The following is a 23233-nucleotide window of genomic DNA, read 5'->3' on the forward strand; positions in this document are numbered from 1 at the left end:
CAGAAGACAAAAGTCAGAGATTGGTGTGCATTATAATGGGTGAATTAAGTATTTGATCCCTTTGCAAAACATGACTTAGTACTTGGTGGCAAAACCCTTGTTGGCAGTTACAGAGGTCAGACGTTTCTTGTAGGTGGCCACCAGGCAAATTTAGCAGGGGATCAAATACTTTCCCCCCTCGCTGTACTCTGGTTGGCCTCTGTTGTTTCCTCCTAGCGATAGGGAACCCTCAAGGACTCTATACAGGCTCTGGAATATCCTATAAGGGAAAGGGAGCAGTTTTTTTCTTATAACAAACCCATGACTCCCAGGTCTAACTGTCCAACCACCATCAGCCTCAAAGCTGAACTCGTACAAGGGGGTCCCAGGTGGACTCCCATCCAGCCTAACCCTGGTGTGTGGCTGCGTGGCTTCAGAATATATTCCCTCGTGGCCTAAGTACAGGAATGGGGGCGACTGGCTTGGCAGGTCCTTATCAACAAGCGGATTTCCTTATTGCACTGCCTCCCATTCTCTTTAAACAAAAAAACCAAGCTGGCTGTCTCTAGGCTAAGGTATCAAAAGGCCTTCACTGGAGGCTGAGGAGATGACACACCCAGGTCCCTCTGGATCTCTGCAGCACCTGGGAGGCAAAAGGAAAACAAACGCCTCTGTTGATTTGGCTCAACTGTGTGTGGGGGAAGGGAGTGGTGAACAAACGCCAGATCACAAGGCCTTTTATTTGTATCGTTTTTTGCCCGGCTCTTCCTCCAGGGAGCAAAAGGCAAGAGCTACGGTTTTCTCTCACCAACAATTATTCTCACAACAAGCCTGAGAGGTAGGTCAGGCAGAGAGAGGGAGAGACTTGCCCAGCGGCGTAGCGTGGGTTGTCAGCACCCGGGGCAAGGCAAGTAATTTGCGCCCCCTAACCCGGGGCAAGGCAAGTAATTTGCGCCCCCTAACCTGGGGCAAGGCAAGTAATTTGCGCCCCCTAACCTGCCGCGTCAGGTGATCTGAGGCGAGTTGCCGCTGGCACTGGTGCCCAAACGACGCCGCTTGCCCGGAGGAGGAGGGCAGAGAGGCGAGGAAAATGCAACATGGCCCAGCAGCTGCAGCAGCAGCGGCGGCGGCGGGGCTGTGAGGAGGGGCTGCCTGGCGCGCCCTCCGCGGCCCTGACGCGCGGGGACCGCAGCGAGCGCTGAGAGCCGCTGCCAGCTCGTCGGTTCCGCGAGACATGGGGCTCTGCTACAGCCTGCGCCCGAGGCTCTTCGGCGACTCCGGAGGCGGCAAGCGTGCGCCCCCCCCAGATGTTGCGCCCGGTGCGGCCGGCCCCCCTTGCACCCCCACGCTACGCCACTGGACTTGCCCAAGATCTCCCAGGGAGCTTCTGGCTGAATGAAAGATTTGGGTTGCTCTGCTCCTAGTACTACACTCTAAAAACAAAAACACACAGGCTCAGCGCACTGTTAGAAACTCAGGTATACAGTGGTACCTCAGGTTAAGTACTTAATTTGTTCTGGAGGTCCATTCTTAACCTGAAACTGTTCTTAACCTGAAGAACCACTTTAGCTAATGGGGCCTCCCGCTGCTGCCGCACCGCCACCACACAATTTCTGTTCTCATTCTGAAGTGAAGTTCTTAACCCGAGGTACTATTTCTGGGTTAGCGGAGTCTGTAACCTGAAGCATATGTAACCTGAAGCGTATTTAACCCGAGGTACCACTGTATAAGCTAGGTGCCAAATGGCTCCTTAAACCGGGGTTGCAGTTGCTGAAATGGAACGGCCATTTTTGGCCTTTATTTCTTTCAACACAACCTTCTGGTTCCTAAAATTCATTCTGACTGTGCAAATAGACTATAATGGTAGAATTTGCTACAGGATGTGATGATAGCGTGTGGAAAGAGTCAAGATTCAAGGACCCCCAGGCATGCACTTTGAAAGAGTGGAGCTGTCAGGCGCCTTCCTGGTACGCAGTCATCTTCGCCTGGTCGCAAGTGGCCAATAGCCAGGTGCAAAATGCACCTGGTGAATTTCGAACATTGGCTCAGTGTTGCATAAGAATATACAAAGCGCCCTGCTGGGTGAGTCCAGTGACCCATCTAGTCCAGCTTCCTTTTCTCACAGTGGCCAACCAGGTGCCTGTGGGAAACCTGCAAGCAGGATCCAAGCCCAAGAGCCCTCTCCCCTCCTCTGTGGTTTCCAGCAACTGTTATTCAGAAGCATGACTGAATATGCATATACTTGTTACGGAAAATCTGGGTGCGTATCTACCCTGCCACCCAGCCAATCGGACCAAGTCCGTGGATTCTAGCGGAAGAAAAGGAAGCTCAGCCGGACGCAGGAGCAAAATGCGAAGATCCAAGTTTATTGCGCAACAGGTTCAAGACGAGATTGAACCCCGAGAATGGGGCGACATAAACTTTTAAAAGTTCCCACCAAGTCCCATAACACAGTGCGAGAAACGTCATGAATACATTATGGGAAGGTTGGATTTCATGGGTTACATCATGAATACATTACACACGTCATGAATATGTCAGAGAAAAGGTGGGGTTAGACTAATTTACATTTGAGGAAAGGGAGGGGGAATATGCAGAGCGAGGGTCATACACAAATATACATTTCATGAGTACCGGTGGCGGTGAGACAATGGGTTACTGATATGCACTGTCTGCCACCTGGTATTGCCCGGGGGACGGGCTGGGCAGAGCGATCTGACAGGATTAAGGAGTTCCTGTGTACGTGACTTGCCGTCTCGAGGATTATGGAGTCGGCCAACATCATGGAGTCCTGGGGAAACTGAGTCGAATGACACCAAGAGCAAGAAAATTGGAGCTGCGGTTGATTTTATATGAATTTTGAAAGGTTCTGATGACTTTCAGTCCGTTCCGTAGCCTAGATCAAAAGCGGAAGCAGAATGTATCCATTCTTGCAGAAATGGATACATTGTAACAAGGGTTTGACAGTTTTACGAGGTCGGGAGTTTCGGTTCTATTGTTCTCGCCATGGGGGGCCGTCAGCAGCTCGTCAGGAGGTTAAATGAGGCGTGCAAGAGCTCCCTGAGCTAGCTCCTGCAGGACGAATGCATGGCTGTGATTGGCCAAAGCGCGGCCATAGGAATAAGCGGAGAAGGGAAACACTCGGTCTACTCATTCTAAGTATGGAGCGCAGATAGGCATAGGAAAGGATAGGGAATATATATATATACTCGAGCTTATTTCGCTCGGGAAAAGGTCTGGGAAACATGTGGTGCTTGTGCAACGGTGAAGGGGGTTCGAGGGTGGGTGTGCGGTGGTACCCTTGAGGTCATCGCCTCGGACCGCCAAAAGGAAGGGAGGAAATAGGCACCCCCCCCCCTCAGTCCGTATCAGTCCCCCATTCGGAGATAGATTTGCATTAAAGTTCTGTAAGAACTTGCAAATCCTTTCTCCGCACCATTTGAGTACTAAATTTCGGTGATCTCATATTCACCTTCTCCCAAATGTCTCATCTGTACATAGTCTGGGAAAGTGGGAGCATGTCGGGAGCGGGAATAGGCTCGAAGAGGAAAGGAGGTAGCAGAAGCAGAATGACGGAGGAGAGAGCAGCAAGGGGTAATACAATGCATAGTACAACATAGGATAGAGACACAGAGGAAAACAGTTAAAATGATGAACAACACGACTTTCAATAGTTGTCTGAGCCATCCCAGCTTGGGCAACCATCCCCATAAGTCTACGTCGGATAGCCCCTCATGCTGGATGTCGTGGAGTTTCCCTGCTAGTTCATGAATGTTATTTAAATGTCCAGTTATATTTAAGGTCTGGTCAGTCACGTATGTACAGCACTCTGTGCCTATTAATGCACAGGTACCTCCTTGACTGGACAAGAGGAAGTCTGTCGCGATCCTCGTCTGTAGGCTCAATTGTCTTACCTCGGATAGTTCCGACATGAGAGAGTCTGTGATCTGAGTCGCCTCCTGCATGAACTTAAGGAGGATGTCGGTGAGTCGGAGAATATCCACGTGGTTTGAACCGGCACCGTAGGCGGGGAAGAGTGCTCGGCCTACGGTCTCTCCATTCGCAGCAACGTCTGACAGGTCTGACAGCTCTTTTTGCTCCCTTTTGTTCCGTTGTCTTCCAGGCGGTAGGTGTGGTAATATTCTAATTCCGGGAACGATGTAGCCGATGAAGCAGGATCCGGACATGTGTGGGCTCACCCATGTATAGGCGCGGTGCCCACACACCCAGAATAGGCCGCTGAGGTAAGATTCCATTCGGCCTGAAGCAAAGGTTTGTAGTAGCTTGGTGTCTGCGGGTTGTGGCTTCCAGTCCAAGGGATGTCCAACCGCAGCGGCCCAGGCAACAGTAAGATTAGGAAAAGTTCGGGAGTCCCTTGTGTTAGAGACAGTGACCAGTCCAGTTGGTAGGATTTCCAAAGTGTTGGTGCATGTACTGGATCCGATGAAGGTTCCTTCCCCTGAGAAGCTGCGGCAAAGGGGTCCCTTCGTAGGGCCGGTGAGGTAGAGGTATTGATGTGTTAAGTTGAGTGCGGTCAGGTTCCAGGAGGTAACATTTCCGGAACGGAACTGTTCTAGGGTCACTGGTACAGGGACCAGTGGGAGGCTCTGTTGGAGATGGCTGGGTGCGTGAGCGCAAATCCAGCAGTCCGGGTAGGGTGACTCCTTCGCCACCTGGCCGAGAAGCTTAATATAGGAGTTTTGCTCCCAGGATGACAGGAGGTCTTCTCCCGGGAGTGCCGGGTCGGCGCCGAATTGGCGGGGTGCTGTGCCAACCGGATGGAGGGGGTCGGTGGTGTTCAGTAGTCGCCTATCCCTGGCGATACCGCCGCATCGCAGGGGTCCGACGTGGTCCCATGAGGGGGAGCGCGAGGGGTGTAAGGAATGGTGCCACCCTTCGAGATATTCAGCCCCTCTCCACTCATGAGTGACCCCTAAGTCCCATAGGCAGCAGAACCGTCGTAGGCAGAGTCCTTGGAGTTGGGGCTTCCGGGTTTCTGGGGTGGAGCGGAGGCACTGGAAGCCGAAAATCAAGTTTCCAGAGGGGTGGCTTGATTCCGTATAAGCGTGAGTAGCCCCTCCTGTCTCGACTTCGGTCCAGTTTGGGGTTTGCGAGACCTCCCCGTTCTCGTAAAGAAGGTAAGTCCCATTTCTGCAGGTCAGCCGGTAAGAGGAGTGGTCAAGAGTGAGAGCCGCAGAGCCGACACGATGTAAATCCTTGTTTCGAATGAAAAGTTCCCAATATTCGTTTTCGGCGAGTTGGGGAACTAGGGAATGGCGCAGCAAGGTCCGGGACTCGGGAAGGCAGAAATCAAAGTCCCCCATTCGATCAGGGTTAGACCTTCCCGTCTCGACCTCATGATAGTCCAAGAAGTGGTAGTTTGTTCGTAATCCTGTGCAGTGGTCTGATGAGGTGGACGTGACCCAGGATAAGGTGGCGAGGAGAAGGGCGGTGGTGACCAGGCGCATGGCTCGGATGCGTGAGCGAACGAAGGCGCCGGACAGGGTGAGGCTGTAAAGCGAAGGTATCAAATAGCGCTGTTGAACGGTGCTGTCAGATGAACTGTCAAAGGCGAAGCTGTCAAGCGAAGCAAGGTGTCAATGGAGCTGTCAAACGAAGCAGGCTGTCAATGGAGCTGTCAAACGAAGCAGGCTGTCAATGGAGCTGTCAAACGAAGCAAACTGTCAATGGAGCTGTCAAACGAAGCAAGCTGTCAATGGAGCTGTCAAACGAAGCAAGCTGTCAATGGAGCTGTCAAACGAAGCAAGCTGTCAATGGAGCTGTCAAGCGTGGTTGTCGGCGCGTCTGAAACGTAGCTTGATGGTGTTGGTATCTGGGATGATTTCAGACGTCCAGTTGGGTGTCGCGGTGTCTGGTCCGGTCTGTTGGGCCCGACTTTGGCCCCGATCGGCTGGTCCGGTCTGTTGAGCCCGACTTTGGCCCCGATCGGCTGGTCCGGTCTGTTGAGCCCGACCTTGGCCCCGATCAACTGGTCCGGTCTGTTGAGCCCGACTTTGGCCCCGATCGGCTGGTCCGGTCTGTTGGTCGTCGTCGTCAATATATGAGGTCGGTGAAGCCGGTGGAGTCGAAAAGGTGAAGTCCTCGCCGTTGCTTTCTTCCGTCTCCTGTGGAGGGGGTGAGGACTTGCACCTAGTGTGATGTAACCAGGAATTCTTCTCACCTACTTTCACGGCGGTTGGCGATGTCAAGAGTACTTGGTAGGGACCTTCCCACGCGGGTTGGAGTGGTTCTTTCTGGTAGACCTTGACGAGGATCCAGTCGCCCGGGTGGAAGGAGTGAGCGTGGACGTCGATGGGAAGATTCTGTCCCTCGATGGCCGCGTAGTGGTGGAGACGCTGTAGCTGTGTCTGGAGCTGAATAACATAATTAGTAAGTTCTGCCTCCCCGAGCTCCAGTTCCGATAGTGGGAATAGGGTGTTGTAGACGGGAGGAGGTCTCCCGAATAAGAGTTCGAATGGGGAGAGTTTCAAACGTCCGGTTGGGGCGCTGCGGATGTTATGAAGAACTAGTGGGAGTGCATTGACCCATTTTAGGCCAGTGAGCTCGCAAAGTTTGCCCAACTGTATCTTTATTTCCTGGTTCATACGTTCCACTTGGCCAGAAGATTGTGGGTGGTATGGGGTGTGGAGGTCCCATTTGATTTGGAGTGATTTGGCCACTAATTGCACCACTTCTGCAGTAAAGTGGGTCCCCCTATCGCTGTCTAGGCGACGGGGTATGCCATAGCGGGGAATAATGTCCTGTAGGAGGGCCCTGGCAACTACGGATGCGGTGGCCTTTCTGCAAGGGAATCCCTCCACCCACGAGGAAAATTGGTCAACGATAATCAAAGCATGCTTAAAGCCTTGGCATTGGGGCAGATCAATGAAATCAAGCTGCAAGTTCTCAAAGGGGACAAAGGTCCATGGTCTGGCTCCAGGCGGCCTCCTGGGTTGACGCTTAGGATTGAAGCGCTGGCAGGTAATGCAATTCTTTGATGCTGCTGCTGCTGCGGCAGCTATCCCGGGTGCGTACCAAGATCTAATTACATGTTCCATTAATCTCCCTTTTCCCCAATGTGTTCGCTGATGAAGAAACCTCGCTACTTTTGGAGTCCAGGCCTTTGGAAGGACGGGTCTTCCATCGGGGAGGACCCAGATACCCTGTTGTTCGGTGGCACCTATCGATTCCCACGTAGCCTTCTCATCCCCTGGGGCAGATTTGTAAATTTCTGTGAGGTCTAGGTCTGCTGGCAGTTGGAGGGCTTGGAACTCGGATTCGTTGTTAGGGGTGCGTAAGGCTGCCATCTGTGCGGCTTTGTCGGCTCGTCTGTTTCCTTTAGAAACTGAGTCTCTGCCCTTGGTATGGGCCTTGCAGTGGACAACGGCTATAGCGGCAGGTAGGTGGATCGCTGTGAGAAGTCGCTCAACCAGGGCGGCGTGCGAGATTTGAGACCCAGCAGCGGTTAGAAAGCCTCTTTGGAGCCAAATTTGGCCAGTTGTGTGCACCAAGCCGAAACAGTATTTACTATCCGTATAAATGGTTATCCGCTTCCCTTCACCAATCTCGCAGGCACGCAGCAGCGCAATTAGCTCGGCGGCTTGGGCACTGTACTGAGAGTTAATTGGATTTGATTCTATTATTTCGAAGTCGGAGACCACCGCGTACCCGGTCTTCCTGACCCCGTCGATCACTTTAGAGCTACCATCGGTATATAATATTAGGTCCGGGTTCTCCAGGGGAAGATGATCTAAGTCTTCACGGGGCTTTTCGGCTTGCCGGACTATAGTGGTGCAGTCATGATGTGGGGTGCCATCATCGGGAAGGGGTAGTAGGGTAGCGGGGTTTAGCGAGTTGACACGTTTAATGGTGACATTGGTTGGAGTTAGTAGGAGGGCTTCGTAGCGGTTGAGGCGGGAGTTGGAGAAATGGTGACATCCTTTTAGGGTTAGGAGGGTTGAGACTGAATGGGGAACGTGGAGGGTGATTTCGTGGCCTAGAACCGTCTCTTGGGCTTTCTCGAGGAGGACAGCGGCGGCAGCAATGGCTCTGAGGCAACTGATAGCCCCTTTGGCAGTATTGTCAAGTTGTAGACTATAATATGCTACTGGCCTCTCTTGGTCGCGGAATGGTTGGGTTAGGACCCCAGAGGCTACCCCCATTTGTTCGTGGATGAACAAGTTGAAAGGGATTCGGTAGTCGGGTAATCCTAGGGCAGGAGCAGATCTGAGTTCCCGTTTTAGTCGTTCAAAAGAGCTGTAAGCTTCATCTTCCCAGACTAAGGTGTCTGGGTGGTCCTGGCGGGTCATGGCAGTTAAGGGCTTCGTTATTTCACTGTAACCAGCGATCCATGCCCGGCAGAAGCCGGCCATGCCAAGGAAGCCGCGGAGCTGTCGCTTTGTTCTTGGGAGGGGAATTTTAGTGACTGCCTCAATCCTGTCAGTGGCTAGACTTCTGGTCCCTACTCCCAAGATGTGTCCGAGATACTTGACTTCTTGCTTACAATATTGGAGTTTCTTAGGAGACACTTTATGTCCCTTCTTTGCTAATTCTGATAGGAGGCATTTAGTATCTATCTTACACGCCTCCTCACTGGTAGAGCATAATAAAATATCGTCCACGTAGAGAAGCAGGGTGGAACTGGCCGGTAGGTGGATGTCCTCTAAGTCCTGATGTAACACGGCCGAAAAAATGGCGGGTGACTCTACATAGCCTTGGGGCAGTCTGGTCCACGTTAATTGGCTGGGCCCCCAGGTAAATGCAAAAAGGAATTGGCTGGCTGGATCTAGGGGTATGCTGAAGAAGGCAGAACACAGGTCCGCAGCGGAGTACCAAGTCGTCCCTGCTGGAATGGCGTTTAGGAGGGAGTTCGGGTTGCCAACTACCGGGTGTCGGGGAATCACGAATTGGTTCACTAATCTCAAGTCCTGCACAAAACGGTACCGTATAGGTGCCCCCTCCTTAGCGGGTTTCTTGACCGGGAGAACTGGGGTATTACAGGGTGAAGCGCATGGGACTAGAATCCCCTTTTCGAGGAAGTCCTCAATCATGGGTGTTAGGCCTTCTATGGCTTCTTTGGGCAGAGGGTATTGCTTGGTGCATGGGAAGGGTAAGTCGCTTCGGTAAGTGATCTTAACCGGAGTGGCGGAGAGTAAGAGTCCCACTGAGGTTGATTCAGTGCCCCATAGGGAGGGGGGCAATTCGTTTTCCAGTTCTAAAGGGAGTTCGGGAAACTGTCGGTCCGCTTTGGATTCCTGAACGATACCCTGGAAAATGGGAATGGAGTTCCCTGGCATATGTAGGTAAATGCCATCCGGGGAGCATTTTATGGTGGCATTAAGTTTGCAGAGGAGGTCTCTGCCGAGGAGGTTGACTGGGCTGCTTGTTAATAGGAAAGTGTGTTCCGCTAGTAATGGTCCGAGGGTGACCTTGGCCGGTCGCGAGAGCGGGCAAGTGCGGGGTATCCCATCCAGTCCCATTACTTTCTTGGTTACTGTCCCTGGTTCCAGGTGACTGTCGGTTAGGGTGGAATAGGTGGCCCCTGTGTCCAGTAGACATTGGTAAGGGTGGCCGTCTATCTCGATAGTACAGACCGGGTCCTCGGGTGACAATGTAAGGACAGGGCAGATGGTTTGGGTCTGATCGGGATCCCCTTCTAATTGTCAATAAGTGTTCTGATCATCGGGAGGTGGTTGGTTTGGAGGGTGCAAGGGAGGAGCAGTAGCATTCGCCCAAGGGTGGGCAGGCTGGTCTATGGCTGGCAGTTGGGTGGCCGGCATTTGGGTCCGGGGTCCCGGTTGTGGTCGGGATTGAGGGATCGGGTTCGAGACCGCCGGTGGGGTATAAGCCGCTGGGTTGTGGTTGCTGTAGCCTGGGGTTACGTTGGCTTGCGGGGAGAAAGGAGGGTGGGTGATCCGTACAGGGAAAGGCTTAGGCTCCTGTCCCCCGTAGGGTGTCGCATTTAGGTAGGGGCAGAATCTTTTTATGTGTCCCTCTTCCTGGCAGTAATAGCATCCTCCAGTCCCCGGTCCCCATTGCCTATAGGGATTTGGGGTTCCTCCTCCACGGATTCCCTTTCCTCGAGGGAATCCCCTGCCTCGATTAGGACCATAGGCAGGTTCCATGCTTAAGGCTAGTATTTGTTCGACCTCGGGCTTCGTTTCCTTCTTCTTTCTTTCATCCCGAGAGTTGTAGACAGATTTTGCGATGGACAAGATTTCACTTACGCTCTTTCCATCGTATCCAATTTGGAGATTCAGAGCTTTCCTGATATCTGGGCAAGCCTGATCCTTGAAGAACCCTTTAATGATTACTTCATGCTGTGGGTTGTTGGGGTCTATTCCTCCCCATGTTTTAATGGCAGAGACCAATCTAGTGTAATAATCGGACGGGTGTTCATTTGGTCCCTGCATGACCGACTGGACTTTGGTCCAATTAACGGTGCGTTGTCCGGCGGCCTTTACACCGTCCAAAATGGCCTTTTTAAATAGGTTTAAGCACCAAATACCGTTAGTGGTATTATAGTCCCATTCTGGTTCTACTCTGAGACATTGTGCTGTGAGCGCTTGCAATCCCTGAGGCCGTCCCCTTTGGTAGTCAGGTAGTTCTATGGCTTCCCCAGCTTTAGTTAGAATGTCCGCTTTCTCCGCCTCGTTGAAGAGGGCATTCAGAAGGACGTGGACATCGGGCCAGGTGGGATTGTGTGTGGAGAAGATAGCGCTGACCTGGCGGTGGCATTTGTCCGGGTCATCCCTCAATGAGGGCATCTGGTTTGACCAAGTTACCAGGTCTGAGGTATAGAAGGGTTGATGCGTGTAAACCATCCGCGGGGGCCCATCAGGGTCGAGAGGAGGAATGGGCAGGGCCCTTAAGGGCATCTGGACCGCAGTAGAACTCACGGTGGAGCTTACTTGGTCAGAAGTCCCCGGAGTCTCTTTATCACGGCCCCGGGTCCCTTTTTCGGAGCCTTGAGGTTCCGTGGGAGCGGGTTTATTCCCGACTTGGGTAGAGTCCTCAATGGTGTTGTGGTGAGTAGAGGAGGGGATTTTAGTTTTAGCTTGTCCGGGGTTTTTAACTTGTTTGGCCCCCCCCTTGTCCTTTTTCGCTTGTAGTCGTGTGACCCTCCTATTTTCGGTGTCTTGTGCCTCATCCTCCTCCCCCGTTTCCTCCCCACTACTGGAGTCGCTGTCGCTGGATGTCGGGGCTTGCGGCGGTGGTCCTTGATAGTAAAAGGGGACCAGGGTCTGTCGTACATCGTCATCTTCGTAAGGGGGGGGCATTGGCAGTCGCCCGGGATTTAATATAGGCAATTGGTAAGATGTTGTTCCCTTTGGGGCTTGGAGCATTCTCCTTACGGCCTCAAAGGTGGCCAGGTATTCTAACTGGCGGGGTTTTTCTTCTATCAGGGCTTTCCTTAGGTGGTTCAAGCGTTCTTCATTAAACGAACCCCCCGGTGGCCACCGCAGTTCGGGTCTGGCGGAGGCAGTCCTGGCGGGCCAGGTTCCGGAGCAGAGGTCCTCTAGTTTTTCCTTAGATAACAATTTGTGGCCAGGAATCGACTTCCAACACGCGATGACAAATTGAAGAGGGGAGTCGGGATCCTTCTGGGAACGGGATGGCTTCCGGGAAGCCTTCCTCCCAGAATGAGTCCGCTCGTGTTTGGAAGCCTGGGTACCCATAGTATACTTCACGCGTGTCTAGATAGGAAAGAGGAGAGGGGAGGGGGTCGATAAGGATTCGTGGGTCTAGGGTTATTCGACAAAGGACTAGTAAAATGAAAGGTCTTTAGTCGCTTGGCAACTTCCTAGGGAGGTTTTTAAGAGCTCTAGCTATCCGGTATTCCTTACTTCCTTTTCCTTAACCATTCACCTGGGGTCCCTTTTCCACTCTGCCGATCCCGCCCAATTCCTCATGGGCTATTCCCTCCTGGCAACCTCCTACCTATCGTCACAACTCAGGAAAGGGGCCCTACTGAACGCCCGCACCGTGCGGTGCCAGATCGGGTGGTCCCTGGACAGAGGTTTGGGTCGAAAATCCCCCTTGCTTTCGGAAGCGGGCTTACAGTACACGTGGTATTGTAGCCCGACCGGTGCGGCTGGGATTGGGATAGAAAGCAAGACCACTTCCTGCCCCCTAGAAAGGACGCTCGGGAAGATCGGAAAGAGAGCTCCAACCCCTTGCTTTCAACTGGGATGCCCGTTTGCGGAGAGTCGGCTATCTTTCAAGTCGGGTCTCTCCGTCTTACCTTTCGGGCTCCCAATTGGTGCGGCTGGCTGGAGGGTTTAGATAAAGAGATAGAGCTCAGAACCCCCCTTTGGGTCGAGCAGCGGTCCACGGTCTCTCTCACTGACTGGACCAAGAGAAAGGCAAGAAGGTACGATAGAGAGGAGGGCAGAGAATTCAGTTGCCAGGAGACTTCCACCCCTTCCCACCAGTGCACTGGATTTTCCTATACTCACGCGTCTTCCCGTCGATCCGATCCCGGGATCGATGAATGAGCCGGCTGGATCCCTTTTGCTCCCCGGCTGAACTCCTGGGGCTTCCGATTACCGCCCGGGAGATGGCCGGAGGTCCAAAAGGGTCTTCTCGGGCAAATTGGCCCGCAGCCGGCTGAAGAATTCGGGGCCTCCGGTCAGCAACCCGGGAGAACCGCCAGCCCCACGTTGGGCGCCAAGCTGTTACGGAAAATCTGGGTGCGTATCTACCCTGCCACCCAGCCAATCGGACCAAGTCCGTGGATTCTAGCGGAAGAAAAGGAAGCTCAGCCGGACGCAGGAGCAAAATGCGAAGATCCAAGTTTATTGCGCAACAGGTTCAAGACGAGATTGAACCCCGAGAATGGGGCGACATAAACTTTTAAAAGTTCCCACCAAGTCCCATAACACAGTGCGAGAAACGTCATGAATACATTATGGGAAGGTTGGATTTCATGGGTTACATCATGAATACATTACACACGTCATGAATATGTCAGAGAAAAGGTGGGGTTAGACTAATTTACATTTGAGGAAAGGGAGGGGGAATATGCAGAGCGAGGGTCATACACAAATATACATTTCATGAGTACCGGTGGCGGTGAGACAATGGGTTACTGATATGCACTGTCTGCCACCTGGTATTGCCCGGGGGACGGGCTGGGCAGAGCGATCTGACAGGATTAAGGAGTTCCTGTGTACGTGACTTGCCGTCTCGAGGATTATGGAGTCGGCCAACATCATGGAGTCCTGGGGAAACTGAGTCGAATGACACCAAGAGCAAGAAAATTGGAGCTGCGGTTGATTTTATATGAATTTTGAAAGGTTCTGATGACTTTCAGTCCGTTCCGTAGCCTAGATCAAAAGCGGAAGCAGAATGTATCCATTCTTGCAGAAATGGATACATTGTAACAAGGGTTTGACAGTTTTACGAGGTCGGGAGTTTCGGTTCTATTGTTCTCGCCATGGGGGGCCGTCAGCAGCTCGTCAGGAGGTTAAATGAGGCGTGCAAGAGCTCCCTGAGCTAGCTCCTGCAGGACGAATGCATGGCTGTGATTGGCCAAAGCGCGGCCATAGGAATAAGCGGAGAAGGGAAACACTCGGTCTACTCATTCTAAGTATGGAGCGCAGATAGGCATAGGAAAGGATAGGGAATATATATATATACTCGAGCTTATTTCGCTCGGGAAAAGGTCTGGGAAACATGTGGTGCTTGTGCAACGGTGAAGGGGGTTCGAGGGTGGGTGTGCGGTGGTACCCTTGAGGTCATCGCCTCGGACCGCCAAAAGGAAGGGAGGAAATAGGCACCCCCCCCCTCAGTCCGTATCATACTGGAGCTCGATTCTGGATGAAATTGGTTTCTTTGTTTTTGCCTCTGCACCATGAATGAGGATCCTCACGTCCAGGGACCAAATGTGGCTCTCTCTATCAGGCCCTTCGCACTCTCCCCAGGCCACACCCCTTCCCCCAGGCCACGCCCCTCACCAGCCCTGCTTCACATCCTCCTCCTCGAGTGTTTCTGCCTGGCTGGAATGTGTCCTTGAACTCTGACCAGGCCTCTTCCTCGGCTGGATAAAAGGTGGGCAGGGATGTGTGCAGAAATTAGCCTACTGTACAAAAGTAGCATTTAGATCCATTGCCCCACCCACTTTTGCCTCTGGCTCCACCCGCCACCGCCAGGTGGCCCCTAGAAGGTTGCCCGGCAAGGAATGCGGCCCTCGGGCTAGAAAATATTTCCCACCCTTGCTCTTCACAATTAGAGCTCATATCAGACACATGAGGACTCAAGGCACATCTTCAGCAGTAAGCCAAAAAGCGCTCTGCATTTCCCCAGAGGCACCCCTGCCTTTTGTATTATCTCATTTACTTGCATTTTAATACTCTGCCCAATAACATGCACTCTCTGGGCCCTGGCACTGAAAATAAGACTCTGGAGCTACACACCAACAGTGCAAGCCACAAAGTTTGCATATGCTAATGCATATCTATGCAAATGTAGAATGTTAAATGTCACCAAAGGCAAGCCTTCCAAACTGCCCCAGATAAAATCTTCAATTAGTTTGCCAGCCATCTTAGATCAGCTCCTCTGCAATTTATTTACCCCCAGTGAATTTCCTGACGGAATCTGCTCCAAATAAATCCCGCTGCTCTTCAGCTTTCCTCAGCCATGACCCTCCTAGTAATCTCCAGCGATCTCAAAATAATTTATTGCCCCAAATTAATATCCTATCCAGTAGCCAGATCACTGCCCCCCAGCCCAGTTCAATTTCCCCTGAGTTCATTGCCCACCCGGAAACGTTTGAGGTGCTTAGAAAAAGATTAGAGAGCTGTGTTTTGAAAACATGAAGCCCACTTCAAATCAACTCCTGTGTGGCAAAGAGGGGTGAAGAGAAAGTAAATCAGGGTATATTTGCAGATCATAACGGACATCAGAAGAGGCCATCTGGATCTGACCATGGCCCCATCTTGTCCAGCACCCCGTTCTCACAGTGGCCAAACAGATGCAAGCAGGATTTGAGCATCAGAACAACGCTCCCCACTTGCTTTTTCCGGCATTCACCGCATCTGACAGTGGCAGCAGAGTCATTGTGGCTAGCGGCTGTGGAGAGCCCCCTTCTAGAGTTTGACCAGTCCTCTTCTAAAGCCAGCCAGGTTGGCAGCCAACACAGCCCTTTGAGAGAGCGGGTTTATGACTCCCCACTGTTCAACGGCAGCAATACGACAACAACTTTCCCCTGCCTAAAGGAGGCGGCTGAAATGAAGGAAGGACTCTGGGCTCAGCTCATCGCTAGTCCCGAAAACAAATCCCTCAGGCCAAGAATGTGGCCACAGGCACCTCTTTCTGCATTTTCATCCTAACCATCTCAGGCAGACCCTCCAAGTGTCCCGATTTTTCAGGGACAGAGGCCGTCCCGGTTTCTGATTTGATCCTGGAATGTCCTGCTTTTCCTAAGCACATCCCTATTTTCACTGGAGAAATGTTGGAAGGTACAGAGTTAGGTGACCCCCAAGCCAAGGAGATAAGTGACTACAGTAGAAGTCTTTTAGAAGACATCTGAAGGCAGCCCTGTATAGGGAAGGTTTTTTTTAATGTGCTGTGTTTTTATATATGTTGGAAGCTGCCCAGAGTGGCTGGGGCAACCCAGTCAGACAAGTTGGGGTATTATTATTATTATTATTATTATTATTATTATTATTATTATTGAATAAGACATCCCTATTTTCATTGGAGAAATGTTGGAGGTATGTGTCTGCCTTTTGCACTTCACTCTGATTGGTAGATAGGTAGGTAGGTAGGTAGGTAGGTAGATAGATGCTAGATGCTAGATAGATAGATAGATAGATAGATAGATAGATAGATAGATAGATAGATTTGGGGGGTGTTCTAGTAAAAAAAACCCAACCCAAAGCAAATCCAAGAAGCCTGAAATCCTACACACATACACATCATTCTTGGTGATATTAGCAGCCCAAGTTGTTTCCAGAGCAGCTTCCACCTTTGAACCTCTGGGCCAACTTATAAAATCAGTAAAATCAAGTAACAGAAGCTTGAGTCAGACTGTATCACTTCCAGATTGCAGAGGGAAGCCCAAATGTTTGAATGTTTCCAAACTGGAGTGTGTGTGTGTGGGGGGGATACACCTCCATGCATGTAGAAATCTAGCATGTCAGGGAATAGGGGTCCAGCATAGACCTGTCCCCAATGTGCTGCTTTTCTATGCAATTGGCAGATATTTTTAGATTCCACTTGCGAGAGAAAGTGCTCGACCCAGAGTCAACAGTGTGATGCAGCAGGAAAAAAAAAAAAGCTTTTTCATCTCTAGGCGGCATCAACAGCAGTATAGTGTTCAGGTCAAGGGAAGTCAGAGTACATTCTATTCTGTCTTGCTCATATCCTACCTGGAATCCTGTGTCCATTTCTGGGTGCCACAATTTAAGGAGGATATTGACAAGCTGGAATGTGGAGCGGGGGGCAACCAAGATAATCAAGGGTCTGGGAACCAAGCCTTACAAGGAATAGTTTGAGGGACTTAGGTGTGTTCAGCCTGGAGAAGAGGAGACTGAGAGGAGATATGACAGCTATCTCCAAATATCTCAAGGGCTTGTCACGTGGAGGATGGTGCAAGCTCGCTTTCTGCTGCTCCAGACCCAAACCACCAGATTCCAATGGTGATTCCAACTAAACATTAGAGGGAACTTTCTGAAGGGAGGAGCTGCTCAGTGGTGAAACTGACTACCTCAGAAGGTCCTCTGTTGGAGCTGGCCATCCAAGGGGGTTGGACTGGATGATCCTTGAGGGTCCCCTTCCGACTCAACAATTCTATGATTAAAAGCGTTGCCACTTGTTTCTACCCAGTGCATACCCAGGACAGCATCAGCCCCCCCCCCCCAAGTCATCATGACGTTCCCTCCTACTCGAAGGGGACAAAGCAGCGTGACTTTACGCCTTACCTGTGTCCTGACGGAACTGGTGCATCGACTGCAGGTCGATAATGTACGGAGACAGCTGGGCATCCACCTGCCCCAAGACGACGCTCCCCCGGGCATCTTCCTTCAGGACGTTCTCAATGTGGTGGCACACGGCCGCCGTGTAGGGCCGCCAGCGCCCGTGCTCGTTCAGCCACTCCCAAACCACAACGCGGGCCACATTATTGGGAGGGAAGCCCCAACCGTTCGCCAAGACCAGGGTCCCTGTGCCAGGTTGCGCCATGGTGCCTGACCCTGCCGGCCTGGCATGAGAGGCAGGCGGGGGTCACCAGCTGGGCGCCCTCCCCCTCATTGGTTTGGGAGCACCTGCGGGGCTCACAGTGCGATCCCCAGTTCTGAAGACTGCATCTCCTACCACAGCCAGGTCACCTGGGGCTTGAGGAACACAGAGAAAGAGACGCACTCCTTGCAGGATGAGAGCTTGTGACCTTTTCTTCAGGGCGAGCCAGTCTCGTCGGAAAACTATTGGTTTTTGCGGCACGTCTGACTACGTGTCGGTGAAGAGCAATGTTTCAATCTCCCCAAATGGCAACAACAGCAGACCAGCTGAGATGTTCAGGCCACCACTGAGGGTGGTGATAGAGGCTGCTATCAATGAATGCACGTCTCCCAAATTATTGGGGAAGCCAATGAATTCTCTGTGTGCTTTCGGTCAGGCGGAGCGAAGGCCTCTAAGCTTCGCCTACAGTCAGGGGCACTGAAGATCTTAATATTCACCTTGTGTGCCTTCAGTCTGGTGACTGAAGACCTCCTTCTGGTGGAATGAAGAGCTCCAATCTTTTCCTTCAAGGCCTCCAAGACTTCTCAGCAGACTCTCCTCCTGTTTTCCCTTCCTGGTCTTGTTTTCAGGCGGCCCAGCTCATGTTCCATCCCCTGAGATTTCCTCAACACTTCCCACAGTCTGACCTGGTCTTCCACGGCTCAGCTCTAGGTACCCACCACTGCAGAAATGGAGACAGGAGACTGACCCTTTGCATAGGATCCTGTGGCCTCGGAGGGCAAAGCTTTCTGCAGGGAATGGGGCCAGATCCAACCTCCGGCCAGGCTGTGGCAGAGTCCTCACCCTCTGGGCCACAACAACAGGCTAGTAGGACAGGGTTTGGAGGGCAGAGGCCTGCGGGGGCGACAGGCGAGAGCTGCTGACCCAGGTCAAGAGGCTGCTTGCTTTAGACCAGAGGGCTGCAGCGGAGCAGAAGGCAGGAGAGAGCCCGCTTTCGGGGGTCGCCCCCGCCACCCGCCCAGGCTGTGTCATCCTTGTTTTCCGCAGCTTGGTCTGGTCCTTCGACTCTGCCTGATGCAAGGACTGGAGGGAGCCAGCCTGGAATGGGAAAAAGGAACCACAATAAGGATGATGAATTCACATCAGGAGGAAACTCTCCTCTCTCCAGCGACGCCCCCCCCCCCTTCCTATGGCAAGCGGTTAGCAGTGGTGGCACCTCCTCTCCTGCCGCTATGATCTGTCTAGTAGGTGGCTGGGTCTGCCAGTCTATCTGCCAGTCTGGCACCCTCTCCCCTCCCCCCACCCCCCTCCATAAACCAAACCTGCCCATTGTCTTGCCTGGTAGAATGAAAGATCTTGGGTGGTTGGGGGAGGCTTCCTGGATGCTATCTCCTGTTCTCTCCCCCTCCCTTGCTAATCTGTCCCCATCACACAGGCGGCGGTGGGGGCGAGATACCCCAAGATGCATCAAGATGCGGGCGGGGAGGGGGCGACAAAGAGAAGAAAGGACTCCCAGCTGTTTCTTACCTGGCTGGTGAAATTCTAAGAGCCAGACACAAAGGAGAATTTGGGGGAGGGGGGCAGCCGATCGCTGCTGGAGGGGGTGCTGGTGAGAGAACGATGGGGGGGGGGACCAAGAGGGGCCCAATCAGCTTCTGTACACACCGCCGCGAAATCGCCTCCTCCCCTCTCCCTCTCCCCACAGCTCCATTCACCCCTCCCCTCCCGGCTCCAAGCGTAAAAACGCCTCGTTTGTTGGAGAGAGTGTGTCAAGAGGAGGTTTTTTAGAGGCGGGGGGAGGGAGAGAAAGGGGGTGGGCAGATCGCTTTTCTCCTAGCAGCTGAGGGGGGGGGGTCTGCCTCGTCCTGCCGCAGAGACCCCACCCCGCCACCTGTCCTCCAGGTGGGCGCGCGTCCCTCACCCCGCCACCCTACCTACCTAGTACCGCGACCAGCTCCGGATGGCGCAGGCTGGATGCAGCCGTGGGAACGAGCGGAGGGGAGGGGAGGGGAGGGGAGGGGGGAATCCCTCGCCCCTCCCACGGAGGCGGCCAGAAACCGCAGCCAGCCGGTCCTCTCTCTCTCGCTCTCCCTCCCTCTCTCCCCTCCTCCCACCTTATCTGGATCCGGGCCAGGTTTCAAACAAGCGCCGGGACCTGTGAAAGAAAAGCGTCAAGAGCGCCTCTGGACATGCACAGAGCGCTCGCGCTGCCATTCTCGCCCTCCGCCCAAGGAACAGCCCCGGGAGCGAGCCGGAGGCTTCCGGGTTCGAATGGGAGAATTTGGGTTTTCTTCTAAAGGCTCCTACCCCAGGAATGGGGGTACCCGTGGCCTTCTTCTTTCTGCTAGACTCCAACTCCCATCACCCCTGCCTCACGGCCCTGTTGGCTGCTGCTGATGGGAGTTGGAGTCCAATAGCAACTGGAGGGTCCCAGAGTTCTGGGACCCCAGCATCCAATGATGGTTGGGGGAAGGGGCTTAGCTTAGTAGGCAGAGCAACTGCTTTGCATGCAGAAGGTCCCAGGTTCATTCCTTACCAGGGCTGGGAATGTTGCCCTTGTCTGGATCCTGGAGAGCTGCTGCCAGTCAGTGTAGGAAATACTGAGCTAAATGGACCAAGGGGCTGATTCAGTACACAGTGCAGGGCAGTAGCTCATCATGCAGGAGGTTCCCAGGTTTGATCCCCAGCATCTCCAGGTAGGGCTGGGAGAGACCCCTGGAGAGCTGCTGCCAGTCAGAGTAGGCAAGGCTCTGAGATCATGGAATGGTAGGCTTGGAAGGGACCCTGAGGATCATCTAGTCCAACCCCCTGCAGTGCAGGAATCTTCTGCCCTTACCCAGGACCCTGAGATAAGAGTCTCATGCTCTGCCCTCTGAGCTATCCCTGGTGGCCAACTGATTTGGTCTAAGGCAGATTTTGATGCTCTATTGTTCCTATGCTCAAACAGGCTCACCGGCAGCAGTTGGCCTGGCGTGTCCACAGAGGTTGCTGGCTATGTTCACCCTTTCTGATTTAAAAATACATATCTTATAGACAGAGATAAGTGGCCTGAGTTGCACATGTTTACTTAAGATAAAAATATCATCGTCATCATCATCAGTGGTACTTTTCTAGAGAAAGAGGGGCAGGAACTCACCGTGAATGCCTCCCTTGTTCTGCCTACCTGAGAGGAACTGGAACTGAGTTCCAGCGAGTTCTGGCTAAAGAAAAGCCATAATAATAATAATAATAATAATAATAATAATAATAATGGACTTCTTAGACACTTGTTACCCAAAGCCAACCCATTTAAAGGCATCATCAAAAATGTATGATACCGCTTAAAGAATTTGTACAAAACATCTGCAATGTAATCATATGTTCATGTGTTCAGGAATAATTTGTGCCATGCACGCAAAACAACAAAAGAAAATCAAGCCGCCGCCACCTGGTCACAGGAAGTTTGGGCAGCACATTAATTGCAGACATCATCTCAAGGGCATCCAGAGCCTGGGTGGTGGGTGGAGAGAGGTAACTCTTTACCCATCGCCAAATAGATGTACATGAAAGTGCCAGGTAGGCATCACTGCAGAAAACATTCCACAGATGGGGAGCCACGAGTGAAAAGCCCTAGCAACAAAACAGTGCTGCAATAATAATAATAATAATAATAATAATAATTATTATTATTTATACCCTGCCAATCTGGCTGGGTTTCCCCAGCCACTCTGGGCGGCTTCCAACAAAATATTAAAAAAACAATAAAACATCAGACATTAAAAACTTCCCTAATTTGCTGATTCCTAAATAAATGTGTTTAAGCATCAGGATATCAGAAGCAAACACCGTTTCTGTGGTCACGATGGTATTGTGATTTAATTAAATTGAAAACGCTGAACTGCAAACGCTCCGCACATTTCATTTTAAAACCAGGATGCGCAAACTGTTTCTTTTGTTCCAAAGAGGCAATAGTGGCTTAGTGGTTAAAGTGTTGGACTGGAACCTGGGAGACCAGAGTTCAAATCCTCCCTCATCCAGGAAGGTCTGTGGGTGACCTCAGGCCAGTCACTGCTTCTCAGCCTCACCTACGACACAGAGATGTTGTGAGGATAAAACAGGTGGAGACATGGGCATAATCAAGGGGGGCAAGTTCTGCCCCCCCCCAATCCTGGCTACGCCCAAGGGAAAAGAACCATGTATACCACCTTGAGCTCCTTGGGAAACAATTGACTAGAAATGCAATCCATCCATCAATCAATAACAAGGAATGGCTACCCTGTGGCCCTCCATATGTTGTTGGACTACAACACCCATCATCCACAACCAACAGTCAGGGATGATGGGAGTTGTAGTCCAACAACTTGGTCAGGCAGTTACAGATTCCCCATCCTGGCTTTAAAGCTTCCCTGATGTACATCAAGGTCAGGCAGACATAAGGCTCTCTTCTCTTCTCTTCTCCTCTCTCTTCTAGTAAAGTAAATCAAATCATAAGGGAAGTCAATTTGCAAACTGTCTTTATCAAAGTATAGCATAACAGAGATGAGTAAGTGAACATTTGATGCAGAGCGGAAGAAGGGAAATCCACCCAGAAAAGGAGGTTGGAGGTGCCTGGAGACTTCTTTTGGATTCTCAGAATGCAATAAGCAGAATGATGTTTTTCCTGTAACAGATTAGTAATAATATTACGCAAGTGATGAAGAGTTTCTGCCTCCAGCTAACCATTTCTAGGAATGCCAAGGAGACAATCGTGGCTTCAGAGCTCCCTCTGGTGGTCACATGGGATCAATGCAAGGAGTGATCCTGCTCCAAACTTGGGGACATGTTTGAGGCAGGCAGCCCATTAAAGAATTTAGAGGTGATTCATCAGCAGCCTTTTAACGAACGAACGCTAGTTTATATGGGGTTAAGTACCACCTATACATCATTTTCATAAAGCTTTCTTGCAAGGTATATAATATGAAGTCAGTAAATTACAAATCTACTTTCCAAAGTCTCTCCCACGCGGTCATCTCGACGGTGTGCCTGGCCATAAAGCAACTGTTGTTGAGATATTTCACTCCGAATTTGCTAGACAGAACAAGACGGCAGGGGGGGGTATCCTGCCCCACCTAACATAAATCCTGGCTACGCGTCACCTTGCTCACAAATGTCCGTATAGTTAAAGCCATGGTTTTCCCAATAGTGATGTATGGAAGTGAGAGCTGGACCATAAAGAAGGCTGATCGCTGAAGAATTGATGCTTTTGAATTATGGTGCTGGAGGAGACTCTTGAGAGTCCCATGGACTGCAAGAAGATCAAACCTCTCCATTCTGAAGGAAATCAGCCCTGAGTGCTCACTGGAAGGACAGATCGTGAAGCTGAGGCTCCAATACTTTGGCCACCTCATGAGAAGAGAAGACTCCCTGGAAAAGACCCTGATGTTGGGAAAGATGGAGGGCACAAGGAAAAGGGGACAACAGAGGACGAGATGGTTGGACAGTGTTCTCAAAGCTACCAGCATGAGTCTGACCAAACTGCGGGAGGCAGTGGAAGACAGGAGTGCCTGGCGTGCTCTGGTCCATGGGGTCACGAAGAGTTGGACACGACTAAACAACAACAACAAAAACAACAACATATAACTTGAAGTCAGTAAATTACAAATCTACTTTCCAAAGTCTCCCCCATGCGGTCATCTCGACGGTGTGCCCTGGCCATAAAGCAACTATTGTTGAGACATTTCACTCCGAATTTGCTAGACAGAGCTAAGACTGAGCATGATGGCAGGGGGGTATCCTGCCCCATCTCACATAAATCCTGGCTATGCCTATGGGACGCAGTTGCACTCTGCAGAGGGCTGTCTCTACTCCTCGGAGTAGACCCGTTGGAACTAACAGACCGGATTACCGTAACTGAGTTCCCTTAAAAACTTCAACGGGTCTGCTGCAGAACTGAGTTGGATATACTGTATAACCGAGGGCTGAAGAGGAAGACTGGCGGCTCCTGCCATCGGGGCGTGGTCCCAGTCGTGCAGGCGGACCAAGGCGGAGACTGGGATCGGTGGGGCTGGGCGCCGCCTTGCCCCTTGCTCCGCCTCTCCAGCTGGAGCCTCCGGGC

General features: G+C 51.9%; 1 protein-coding gene across 3 annotated transcripts in view; it reads right to left on the minus strand.

Annotated features, from left to right (window-relative positions):
- Positions 1-19232, minus strand: part of DTX1 (deltex E3 ubiquitin ligase 1) — a 75915-nt gene extending 56683 nt beyond the window's left edge. Inside the window, exons 1-2 of one of the 3 annotated variants that reach the window (XM_082203216.1) lie at positions 19099-19232; positions 16905-18258 (exon numbers count right to left, since the gene is read on the minus strand). In XM_082203216.1, coding sequence (XP_082059342.1) covers positions 16905-17163 — 259 coding nt within the window. In that variant the 5' untranslated portion in view covers positions 17164-18258; positions 19099-19232. Of the gene's footprint in view, positions 1-16904; positions 18259-18498; positions 18558-18687; positions 18781-19098 lie in introns of those variants that run through there. The other 2 variants (XM_082203217.1, XM_082203218.1) reach the window with 2 other exon arrangements.
- Positions 19233-23233: the final 4001 nt, after the last annotated feature.

The sequence above is a fragment of the Podarcis vaucheri genome (genome assembly GCF_965113315.1).
Source record: "Podarcis vaucheri genome assembly, chromosome: 16".
NCBI classification, from domain to species: domain Eukaryota; kingdom Metazoa; phylum Chordata; class Lepidosauria; order Squamata; family Lacertidae; genus Podarcis; species Podarcis vaucheri.